This window comes from Cnephaeus nilssonii (assembly GCF_951640355.1).
Source record: "Cnephaeus nilssonii genome assembly, chromosome: 11".
Taxonomy (NCBI): domain Eukaryota; kingdom Metazoa; phylum Chordata; class Mammalia; order Chiroptera; family Vespertilionidae; genus Cnephaeus; species Cnephaeus nilssonii.
The window spans coordinates 19,068,708-19,081,313 of NC_137082.1; the positions used below are offsets into that span (position 1 = coordinate 19,068,708).

A 12,606-nucleotide genomic window follows, 5' to 3' on the forward strand; every position below is an offset into this window, starting at 1 on the left:
CCAAACGTTTCCTTAAACCAGCAGTCACCAACCTTTCGAACCTCACGGATCACCGGTTGGCGACCACCGTTCTAATAAAACATATCAAAGGTCCACATAAACTAAGTGAATGCCCATAGCCACTTCATTCACTTCAAAATGAATCCAAACGCCCATCCACTGACAAAACAAACTGCTGGTACATACAAAAGAGATGAACCTCAAAAGCATTCTACACAGGGCACAACTATAGTAACAGAAAGCTGGTCAGTGGTTATCGGGGGTTGGGGGAAAGACTGACTACACAGGGAGCTTTGAAGGGTGATGGAATACTCTACATCTTATAATTACACAGCTGTACATGATTGCCAAAACTCCAATTTGAACACTAAAATGGGTGAATTTTATTGTATGTAAATAACTCAATTTAAAAAACCATCCAATAGTTCTCCCATTTCACAGAGTATAAACAAATCCTTAAAAGGCCTACAAAAACCCCTTCTCCAATTCCCCCCGACTCTTCCTCACACCACTAGTCACACCACATCTTTCTACCTCCTCATCCAGCCACTCAAGGAGGGCCAGTCTGTGAAATGTTTTCTGTTCTGAGACAAGTTAAGAACATCTACTGAGCGTAAGCAGTTAGAAAATGTAATTAGCAACTAGCATTGCTGTAACATTGAAGAGCATGGCCCTTTTTCTAGTAATTCACTGTAAAATTTTATACAAGTACATAAACTTGACAACTAGGTTAAAGATGCTATTCATGAGTCAGACTCTGAATGTGGCAAAGTTTTAGGAAAACAAATTATTTTCCTTTTTACTCCATATACATGGACAAGAGTGATATGGTAATCTACATAAATCTAAATGTCTGTCCATAAATATACAATAAAAATTCCAAGTGGTAAGGAGAAGTTTTGTTCAAGGAAATATTAAAACAGGAGTATGAAAAAATGATGAATATCACTTTAGCCCTGGCTGGTGTGGCTCAGTTGGTTGGAGAGTCAGTTCCCAGTCAGAGCACATACCTAGGGTGCGGGTTTGATCCCTGGTTGGGGTGTACAGGAGGTAAGCGATCTGTTTCTCTCTCATATAGATGTTTCTCTTTCTTTCCCCCTCTCCGCTCCTCATGCGAGGATTAAAAATACATTTTTTTAAAAAGTCACTTTAATATGTACTATCCATGAAAAAACTGTCCACTTCTTTAGATACCCATGGTTTTACAAGCAGGAGCCTTATCAATGGCCTTCGATATAAATTAAATCTAAAGAACATAAGCGTTGAAGAGATTTGAACATTGGTATTTAAGACTTACAAAAACATAGCAAGATTAGGATTGGCAACCTTTTGTAAGTCAGCTTATTTTTCTCAAAAAGATTGTAGATTGCAAAATGTTTACCTTGAGGTCTTTCAATAGAGCTTCAACATTAACCACACAGGTGTTCCTTAGGAACAGTCCTGCCTCAAGAGGGTAAGAGCCCAAAATGTAGTTTACAGACAGCATTTTTTTTTTGCTGTCTGTCTTCCCAGAAAACAGTAAGTAGTTACTCCTAAATGGCCTTTATTCAACACTGTTTGAACAAAAAGATTTGTGAAATGCCTACTACTAGCAAAATACTATGCTCATTTGAAGAATATGAAGATCAAATTTAGCTCCTGCCCAGTTCATACAAATACAAAATAACATTACAGAAAATCTAATCAAGGACTTGATCTAATTCTCCTTTGCTTTTACTAAAACGGTTTACTGTTTCTCATTAGCTGCGCCAAAATAATACCAGAAAAACATCCCCTTGCAGTTTTATTTACCTTAACATGTGCTCTAGACTTAGCACAAGTATTTGACAATAGGACAGTGGGCAAATAAATGAAGTATTATGTATAAAACTTTATTGTACAAAATTAAGGCCTTCACATTTCATAGTTCACTAATTTTTAAAAACCTACACAAAAATTTTACTTGCATTTCCTCCAGCCCCAACTATTAAAATGGCCTGACCAACTGTTATGAAAACAAACACTATAAATAACACCAAGTCCTTTAAAGACAACTCTCCCAAATGTTATTTCTTGGCATAGGTGATCTTCATGGCATGAGATGGTGTGATCTTAAATCCTTGTAAAGCATCCCTGGCAGCTCCAGCCTGTCCATCATTTTCAAATTCAACAAATGCAATGTCATGCCTCCCAGGTACCAAACGTACTTCTTTGAAACCAGGGAACCTATGAAGAAAAACAATTTATATATATGTAAATTACTGTATTTATATATATGTAAATACATACATAAATGTTTATTCTGTGTTTAAACTTAAGCAACTTCCTGAAAAGTACTATTTCCTACCAAAAATCCGGAGTAGGATAAAGATAATTAATAATATTATATTTAAAATATAATTAACACCAGAAGAATTGCAGGAATAATATAAGCTAATTATATTCTTGTCACTATATCAAAGCTTTGTTTTCCGTTTTACTCATCAATCAGAATTCGTAATTCAAACATCAGTGGCAATTCATGTCTTTATTTGCTAAATTTGCAAACTAACTTTAATTCATGGTTAATCCCAAATCAAATCAACGAACTTGTAAGAAATTACTGCTGTATGGTACACAAATGGATTCAACCCATGAAAGTGCTATTTGTCCGATCAGAAGGCTCTTGGAACACAGACTTTTTAATAATAAAACTTACTGATTAAACAGCATGGATAACATCATCTCATTAGTCTCTTCTGGTAAATTATTAAGGAATAAAATATAGTTTGGAGGGTAATCAGGGACCTATTAAAAAGAAAAAAGGCAAAGTTAGCTTATAAGTATGAAAAATATTGTAAACCATTTGGCTCTTACATAAAATATAAACTCAAGAGAGCTACACTGTATAGTTTATTAGGGATTATGAAACCATACTGCATACATCAAACACTATAGCTGAAAACCAAGACCAGAGGAATAAATATAAACCTAACAGTAACTAAGCAGACATTCAAATCACTTAACACAAATTTGGCAAATCATAAATCTTATTAGTTTTAAGTATTTAAAAATATTTAAACCAGCATTTAAATTTTGTCAAAACGGAGGATTTTGTCATCTGGGTTACATAACTGACAGATGCGAACAAAACTAGAGAAGGTGGCAATATCACCCTCCTTCAGCTTGTTACCCAAGAAAGAACAGTGATATTCAATTCTCTGCATTACTGCTTACTACCTCCCAGCATTTAAGAAAATTGAGAACCACTATTTGGTGATTTCTAATGTTTTTTGCAAGTAAATGAGATATACATGTTGTCTAGTTATCCACAAGTAAGTAGAAACAAGCCCTGCTATTAGATATTAAACTATTTGATACCCCATCCTCAGGTAAATAAGGATCTATAGGGAGATCATCCTATATATAAGAAAAAGCTTTCCTCTCAGGCTAATTTTATGGGGGGAAAAAGATAAAGTGGAAAGAATAACTTAAGTGAACAATTTAAGGCTTAGAGATTTCAGTGCTGGCATTTGTAAACTAGACTATAATTGTTATAAGAGTTCAAAGAAGGAAAGTAGACAATACAAGAAAATGCAAATAACTTAAAATCAAAGCAGCAAAACCTCAGTGATATAAGGAATTCTCTAAATTAAAGATACATGGTAGAGACTGAGAGCTGTCAGAGGGGAGGTGGGTGGGGTGAATGGGATGAAAGAAGGTGAAGAGAATAGCCAAAGAACATATACACACAGCCATGGACACAGACAACAATGTGGTGAGGGCCAAAGGGATGGGAGGGCGGGATCTGGGGACAGAGGGAATAAGGGTGGAAAATGGGGGGCATCTGTAATAATGTCAACAATAAAAACAAAATATAACTTTTTAAAAAAGAATGTTGTCAGACCCCAGCAACCTAGGAGACAAGAAGGAAACCATGAGTACATATTGGAGGCTTCCTCTCTGAGGCCTTTAGCAAGGAGACCTGGAAGAGTCTGTAAGATATCTATATAAGGAGACTTCAATATATTTGTGCCGAGGAAGAAAGAGCAAGGGTAAAAAGGAAACAACTTTGTGTAAGTCTGTTAGAAAAGCCGGTTTAGCAATTCAGCCACCTAGAATAGAAACGAGCCCATCACCTGGCCAGTTTCCTCAAGCCATGTGTCTGTACAGCCCTTGGCTACGGAATGTTTGCTCCCGGCCCTCACAGTTCAAAATCTGACATTTTGATTTCCTCACTGATTCATTAGCCAAAGTGAGGAATACTAGTAAAGTCATCTTGGTTTTCTTCCTCCTAAAGGAGATTAAGCGAGTGAGTTTCTACATTGAAGGGCTATTAATTTAATGTAATATCTTACAGATGGAATTATTTTTAATTTTTGGAGACATGCAGGTTGTTGTATGTTGTTGTTATTGCTTTATATAAAGTTTTATTTTAAAGCACTACCTGAGGATTTGGCGTTGCATTTCCTTGGGTGTTAACTGAATTTGGTGCTCCCTAAACAAAAGAAAGAGAAACAGTTAAAAATTTCAATCCCTCTAAAAAAAGCAGCATGTGTTTATATTTGTAATCACTACATAAAAATAATATTAATTTAAACAGATTTCTTATGCCACTTAATTTTACTTTAAGAATTTACATCTTAGCTCTGACTCAAACATTCATGTATTTGGCTTGTCAAGTATTTTTGAAAGTTCTAACCCTAAATTTTAAATACTATGTCATAAAATTTAATTTCTATGCCTTAAAGTTATGAAGAAATATACAAGAGAAAAAACAAGGGAACAGTTTTTCTTAGCTTTTTTTAAAAAAAATTAGACAAAAGTCAAGCATTATACTTTATGAAACTGATTTCTAATCACTTTTAATCTAAAAATAATTACTTTTGGATGATAATTTTACTTTTATCTACTATTTTAAATTAAAATTTGAATTCCTGAATTGTTCAAAGAAAGCAGGTTTGAGTGGAGTACTCATGATTAAAGATAATATCTACCATTTTTAGGCAGCGGAACTTGAGAAATAAGTCAATAGATATTAATATATTCTGTGAATGATGAACTGTCGTACAAATTCAAATAAAACTGTCAAACATAAATCTGCACATGTAAATGTTATCTTTTAATTTATCTAAACATTAATATTGGAACTTTAGAACTCAACCAGTCCAGCTTCTTAAAAATCCACCTTTTAAACACATATACACACATGTGCATGCACGCACCTCAAAGACATCCCTATCAAAATTTAACACCAGGAAATAAAGAACTTTTGTCCATCTTACCAGACCAGGCTTCTTGTTAGCAGTCAGCGCTGTCTGTTCCACAGTTTTGGCTTTCTTCTTTTCTTTTTTCTTTTCTTTGTCAGCAAACGTGCCACGCATTTTAGATATTATATCTGAATCTGTTTTTGCATACTGGATTCGCTGTTTTAATTATTTGAAAACAAGTTACTTTTCATTATGCTCAAGGTTATTTACATTAGTCATTAACATTTCAAATTTCATTATCCAAATACACTACAAGATAACTTTAAGCCCATCCATAAGGAAATCTGTCAAATGTACTGAGTGCCAAATAAAAATAAGTTGTGGCCTATGATTCAAAACTTACACAAAGTTAGATTCAACTGTGCTTATTAGAAGAAAAGCCATAGATTTTCCTATGAGAAAAACATGACTGTGAAACAGTTGTACCACTGCCTCTCTCTATTTAATAAAAGAATAGAGAAAACTGCATTAGAATAGAGAAAGTTGCCTATCCCTTAGCAGGGACTCTCAGTAGAAGGGTCAATGTGTGTCAGTTAGCTGTGATATGTGTCAGTTAGCTGTGAAATGTGTCATTTGGAATTTGTTACTTCCAAAGTTAAAGCATCAAAAATTGGGAATGAATTTCTTCTCAATTTGCTCTATTATTCTTAAATAAAATAATAGTAGCATCAACTTGAACTTAAAATGCTTTGAAAGGGAACCAAAGGGTGGCATCACAACTTGTGCAACCAAGGCCACTGGCTCATTCTTACTAGGCCACAGCCAGCAGGAACAGTATGCACAAGTAAGACAACAGGCCAGCGTTGAAAAACATCGGACTAGGACAGCATTTCATAAACTAGAATGTGCATTCCAATTACCGGAAGAGTTTGTAGAAGTGCAGATTCCAATGCAGTAGGTGTGGGTGATACTACTGGCATGGGTGCCACACTTTGAGTAGTTTTTAGGCCCTGGCCTAAAGCATTATCACAGAGCTGAAGTCAATAAAATTAACTATCCCGAAACGTTTGCTATGAGTTAAACTGCTAACTACAGTGTACAAAACCGCAACCACCGCTTCAAGGAAACATTTCTTCCCTGGAGCCATAAGAGCTGAAACTCTATCTCTGAGCATATCAAAGCACAACAATCAAAACACACCAGAGCCCTGGATGGGTGGCTCAGTTGGTTGGAGCATCCTCCTACACCAAAAGGTTATGGTTTCATTCCACGTCTGGGCACATATCTGGGTTTTGGGTTCAATCCATGGTTGGGGTGCATAAGGGAGGTAACCAATTGATGTTTGTCCCTCCCTCCCTCCCTCCCTCCCTCCCTCCCTCCCTCCCTCCCTCCCTCCGTCCCTCCCTCCCTCCTTCCATTTCTCTCTCTCTAAAATCAATAAAAATATATCCTCAGGTGAAGATTTAAAAAAATTAAAACAAAAAAACACGATATATAACAAATTACTGTTCAAAACTGTCTTATACAACAAGAATTCACTATCAGTATGCAAGGAACAAGTGACATTTTAAAGTAGTGTGGGTTTGAAAACAACAAATCTGTCAAAACCAAGAGCAATTCTTTTTCTTTTCGTTCACTTCATCTAGAGATGAATGTACTGGGGAAACGGGAGGGGACCAGGCCTACCACTAGGCATTCTCTGGCTGGTCTGGGCTGCTGTGCTAGAGTAGCTCTAAGTGTACTTATCCCTGCAAGCAATGCTGCTAGTCTCAGGCATCATCATTTGACCAAAGGCAGGCTGAGAGTTAGATGAACTGACAACTTAATTCCAAGGGTTCCCTCCCAATCCCCTTCCCTGGGTCTTCCACCTTCTCCCTGACCTGAGCAGATCTCTGGTGTCTGTCTTTTTGGCAATCACCTGTGACAATCTCTGATCTCAGCCATCATTTTTAGCTGGCTGGTCTAGAACAGTAGTTTTCAGCCAGAGGTGATTTTGCCCACCAGGAGATAGCTGGCAATGTTAACTGGAGACACTGCTGGTTGTCATGAAACTGGCATGTAGTGGGCTAAGGTGCTGTCAAACACTCTACAATGAACAAGACAGACCTCCACAACAACAACAAAATTATTCAGTTCAAAATGTCAAAGTGACAGTGTTGAAAAACCCTGGTCGAAACTAAATATGGATAAAGGGTAAAAGCCCACCCGCAGCTTCGAGAAGAGGCAAGATTTACGTTTAAACCAAAGGTTTCACCACAGAAGCCCTTTAGGGTGAATCTACTTTATTGAGGTATTTTTGGCATTAAATGATCAAATGTCCTTGAATCACAGAGAATAATTTTCCTCTGAGTTCTAAGTTATAGCAAATTTTGCTCACTTTCTGATTGGTATGTTGGAGTTAAAACTTAGAGCAACTATAACCACCTCAATAAGTACAAACAAGATGGCTCGAAGAATGTTCTTCTTCCTCTCCCAGGACGCTGCAAATTCAGCAGCTATGTGCTACCTTCTTGAAGGCAGAGATTGGAAATCCTAAAATACCTTTTATATAAGATCAGTCTATGGACTTCTCCCATTGATTTTAAACTAATTAGTTGACAAGGTGAAGTAGTACCAACTAGAGCAAATAATTTCCAGCTTTCCGGGATCTGAGTAATAGGAACATGCAAACTTGTCATCTCCTCAGCAAAGCAGCCCCAAACCCCCCGGTAGGAAAAACTGCCCCTTCATATCAATGTAACTTTAGATCTAAGCTAAAACCCAGTCTATGCTCCTGCCAGCTGAGATCTCAATTATGCTAGTCCTTCATACTACTAGATAAGCTAGTTTCAGAAAGTGCCAATTTACTGAAAACTTAGGATATGTAGACACAATCCCAGTTTTCACAGATGGGCCTTTCCACACAAACTGTGCCCAACCAGGTGGGAAGTGATGGGAAAAGGGAAGTTGGATAGAGGATGAGAAGAAAATGTGCTCTAGTAACAGACAAAAGTCTCATTCTTCAATTAATCAGTGTGGTATAGATCCACAAACTACTGAGCACAGCCAACACTGCCTGATTTTGTAAATTAGGTCTTCAGGGAACAAACTCACACCCATTCATTTGCATCCACCTAGGGCTACTTTTCCTGCTATAAAGATAGGTAAGTAGTTGCAACAGAGATCAGCTGGCTTATAAAGCCTAAAAAAGTATCTACTACCTGACCCTTTATTGCTAATATGCTGACTTCTAGTTCAGGAAAAGAATAATCCCAATACCGAGGGTCAGGAGATTAGCTTTCAAGTCCTGATGCTGTCACAGGTTATATTAAGTATAACCTAGATAAGCAACTAAACTTTCTGTGCCAGATGGTAAAATAAAACAAAAGAGATTAAGTCAGTGGTCTGCACTACAGACTGCAGGTCTACTCCAGTCCTTGACCTGTTTTTGTATGGCCTATAAATAAAGGACTTTAAGACTTTTTATTTTATTACAATTTTAAAGGGCTGATATCCGCCCCCCCTCCGCCCCCCCTCCACACACACACATAATATGCAACAGAAACCGTATGTGGCCCACAAAACCTAAAATATTTATTATCTGGTATTTATAGACTTTTTTGCTGAACTCTGAATTAAACCAACAAGTATCCAAACTGCTTACATTTTACTGGTGGTGAAACTGAAAACAGGCACAAAACTAGTTAATGGCAGAACCAGAATGAGGACCAGGGTCCTTTAAATGCTGGGCCTTCCCATCATAGTTCAGTTCCAGAAGAAAATCACTTTGGAATCCAGGTATTGTGTACTCACTCACACAAGTAGAACCCCTGCTTTACACTCTGTCTCCATCCTGATCCAATCCTCTATCATCTCTGACTTACACCAAGGGTCTCCTAATTGAGTTCACTACTTTCCTTCTGGCCTTCCTACAATCCAATCTTTATCCAGCAGCTATATGAATCTCCTTATGTCACTGCTGAGCTCAAAATTTTCCATGCATAATTATTTCATTTTCATTTATGAATAACACCTATTAATCTAAGTCTGAATTTTCCTTAGATTATTGCTTTATCTAGACTGCATAGCTTTTGATATGTAGAATTTTACTATGGCGTTTTTTGAAACTTTCTAAATCTAACAGATTAGATTTCCAGTTTGACCCATGGTTTTTGTAAGTTTATAAATAGAGGTTTCCTTTTAATCTTCTAATTTACTATTAATTTCTAATTATTTTGAAATAAAAATGTTGCCTATACAGCCATTATTTTAAAAAATATTCTGCATCTCAAGCTATTTTGTTTTTGTCCATATGAACTCTCATAAATTAAGAATTATAAACTCTAACACTGTTTCTATAAAGATAAATAAAACAAACCCACACTCCCTCTAACACAGTTAAAAGTAAAAAGCAACAGCTATAGTTTCAAGTGTATATTTACATATCTACTATACCATAAGTAGAGATTAAAGCCAAAATACTGAAATCAACTTACCATTGGTTTACCATAAAATGGAAATCCTTGTAACTGTCTCAAGGCATTTGTGGATGAGCCCAATTCTTTAAATATAACAAAGGCTTGCCCCCTCATTTTCATGGTCTTTAAAGCTACAATATCTACAACATGGCCAAACTGAGAAAACAGGGCATACAGGGATCTCTTCAATTCTGTGTAAAATTAGAGGGGAAACAACTTATTTGTGAATGAAACAATGACAAAGTTCTTCATAAAACGACACTGAATTAAGAGCTTCCTGACTATTCATGTATTCATTTATACAGTTATACATTTTAATAACATCAAACTATTTAGCTCTCTGATTTAAAAAGTTATTTAAAATCATTTTATCTATGAGTGAAAACAGATTCAACACATTTTTCAGCCCTTACCTATTTTTATTTTTAAGCCTTAAAATTCTTACCCAAATAGTGATAAACCAAAATTTTGAGCACTGAGAAAGATAACTAAATGAGAAGTTTTGAAGCAGTACAACTTTTAAGACAGTAGTAATTAAGCACATTTTGGCTATACACAAATCTTTTTAAAGCAAACTCACCTTCTTTTTTAATTTTGTCATTCATATTGTTGATATAAATTGTATGATTTGGTCTGATATCCATCTTTTGGGTTAAACCGTCCAAATAGCCTGAAGAGACAGTAAATATTCTGTTATAAACAGGGAAGACTTAACTCATACTCTTGGTGTGACATTAGGACACAACACAAGTGTTACTAACTTTTCAGTTCTCTTTCATTCCCTAATGCCAGAAAATATCAGCTTGGCAGTATAGTCTTTAAAGCTCTCCAACTCTTACTAGCTCTCTTTTTTTTAAACAAAAGGAGAATAATGCTTGATGCTTGATGGAGCACTAGTACCTAGTACGTTTTTTAACATTACTTTATTCAATAAATTTATTTTTATACTTATCTTCCACTTATAACCAAGTGATAATGTTTTTCCATCTGCCCAATAAAACAACTTGTCTTTTTAAATTATTTAAAACCTGAGATTTGAAGAAAAGTGAAAAAGAAATTAGCAAATGTACAGCCGGGTAAAATCATTTAGAACATTAATGAAGTTTGCCAAGAACTACTTCATGTGTACACTTACATAGCACTTCCATATCTGTTACTAATTTATACACATCACCACTTACTGTCCTAACTCCACCGTTATCTCGAGTCAATTAAAGGAATGGAGCTGTGAGAGAGCAGTACTGCATGATGCTTACGAGCTCAGATTCTAGTATCTGCCAGATCTGAATTCAAACCCAGTCTGTGCTTCTTACTAGTTGCTTGACTGGGGCAAGTTCCTTAATCTCCCCGGTCCCCATCTGTAAAATGGGGATGGTGGTTAACAGCGTTTAGCCGGTAGAATTCAGCAGACTAAATGAGAGAAAGTCCCAGCACAGCTCTTGCCTGGGCAGTAAGCGCTTAAAGCAGTTGTTATTAAAGGTTAATTAAGGGACTTGCCTAAGGTCCCGCAGCTAATCAGCAGCAGGCCTGGAAATCTGCCCTTGTCTCTGCACTCTTCTTTCACACTCACCTCAATATTTCATTTTTCACATTGTTTTGAGTTGCAATTTCTGACCTTGCTTTACTTCCTAGGCTGTCCCACATATTCTTTAACTTTGCAAATACATAGCTTCACCCACTGTCTGTGAACAGCACAGGACGACTGGCAAGGAAAGGGCCTAAGGATTAGGGACTGTACTTGTGCGGGCAATACGTTAAAAGGGAGGCTTCTCAGAGAATTGCCGCACCCCTCACCTGAAACCTGGACGGTTGAGGTCGCCAATAGGGGAGGGAAATGATCAGGAGGTCAAACTGAAGACGGAGAGATCAGAGGGGAGGCTCGGGGTAGGTTTGATGGTAGCCTGGACGGCTGCGGGGACACCCGGGGAAGCCTCTCAACCCGAAAAGGGGCCTCTGGAAGCTACACGAAAGCTCAGAGCGAGCTGTAAGTGCACGCAAGCAAAGGGACAATAATTACCCTTCACTTCGTACGCGGGGCCTCCCTCCTCTCCCGACACACTCGCCCAAGGCCCCGGACCGAAGCCCAAGGAAGTGGTCCCGGACCCAACACGTTTGGCTCCAAAGGACGCTCTGAAGATGCGAGGCCTCGCCGGAGCTGCACGGCAGCCTCCATTCCTCCCCCGCCCGCTGGCCTAGCCTTCCGCGAACCCCAGGTCCGGTGCATCCAGCTCCACCGCGCCAACCCGTCCACTCGCAGCTCCCACAAGGGAGCGCTGGGCCGAGGGGCAACCTGCGGCCTGGAGGACCGAAACAGCGGGACAGAACACATTCAAACTCACCTGAGACCGGCCCGGCGTCCCGAAACAACCAAAAGCCGGAAACGGAGCCAGAAACCGGAAGTAACTGTACCAGGAGCCTCAATGGAGCGCAGATCAGTGGAGAAGCCGAGCACCGAATCGATCGATGCCCCGCGGCTGCGCCTGGAATCTCTCTGCGCATGCGCGCCCTGCGGGCGGGAAGAAAATGTGGGTAGTGGGGAATGAAGGGGAAGAAGCTTTGTGGGAACCGTGTGGATGGAACAAATCTTGGGGCCATAGAGTGAGAGGAAAGGGGAGCTCAGTGATTCATTTCCCCCACCACGACTTTACGCGGCTTTAACCCACGCAAAGGTACCGTCCATCTTTCCAAATCCTGTACAGTTTTCCAGGTGCAGCCGCCCAGGCCCACTGCCAGGGCAGGCGCCCTAGATTCGCCCTTCTCTGGGCTCTGGCTGCCCCCGGTTTAACATCACATTCAGGACAGCCAGTACCCCCACAAGTCTCCTCCGGTTCCTGGGATTCTGCAGGAACTCTCCAACACTACTGATGGACTTGAATCCCAGGGACACCTGAGCTTGAGGCCCCAACATGGAGGGAGTTGGTGTCTCTGTCCAGCTCTCTCACCTTATGAGACAACCACACTTGACTAATAACCAAACACCT

At 38.7% G+C, this 12,606-nt stretch overlaps 1 protein-coding gene across 1 annotated transcript; it reads right to left on the reverse strand.

The window, feature by feature from the left end:
• Window positions 1-1,850: 1,850 nt before the first annotated feature.
• SNRPB2 (small nuclear ribonucleoprotein polypeptide B2) lies at window positions 1,851-12,009 on the reverse strand. Its single transcript, XM_079783742.1, has 7 exons — window positions 11,965-12,009; window positions 10,206-10,295; window positions 9,644-9,816; window positions 5,244-5,384; window positions 4,406-4,456; window positions 2,678-2,766; window positions 1,851-2,205 (listed from the first exon to the last, which is right to left on the reverse strand). Exons 2-7 carry the CDS (start codon window positions 10,267-10,269, stop codon window positions 2,046-2,048), a joined length of 678 nt encoding a protein of 225 aa, XP_079639868.1. The 5' UTR covers window positions 10,270-10,295; window positions 11,965-12,009; the 3' UTR covers window positions 1,851-2,045.
• Between the last annotated feature and the right edge of the window lie 597 nt (window positions 12,010-12,606).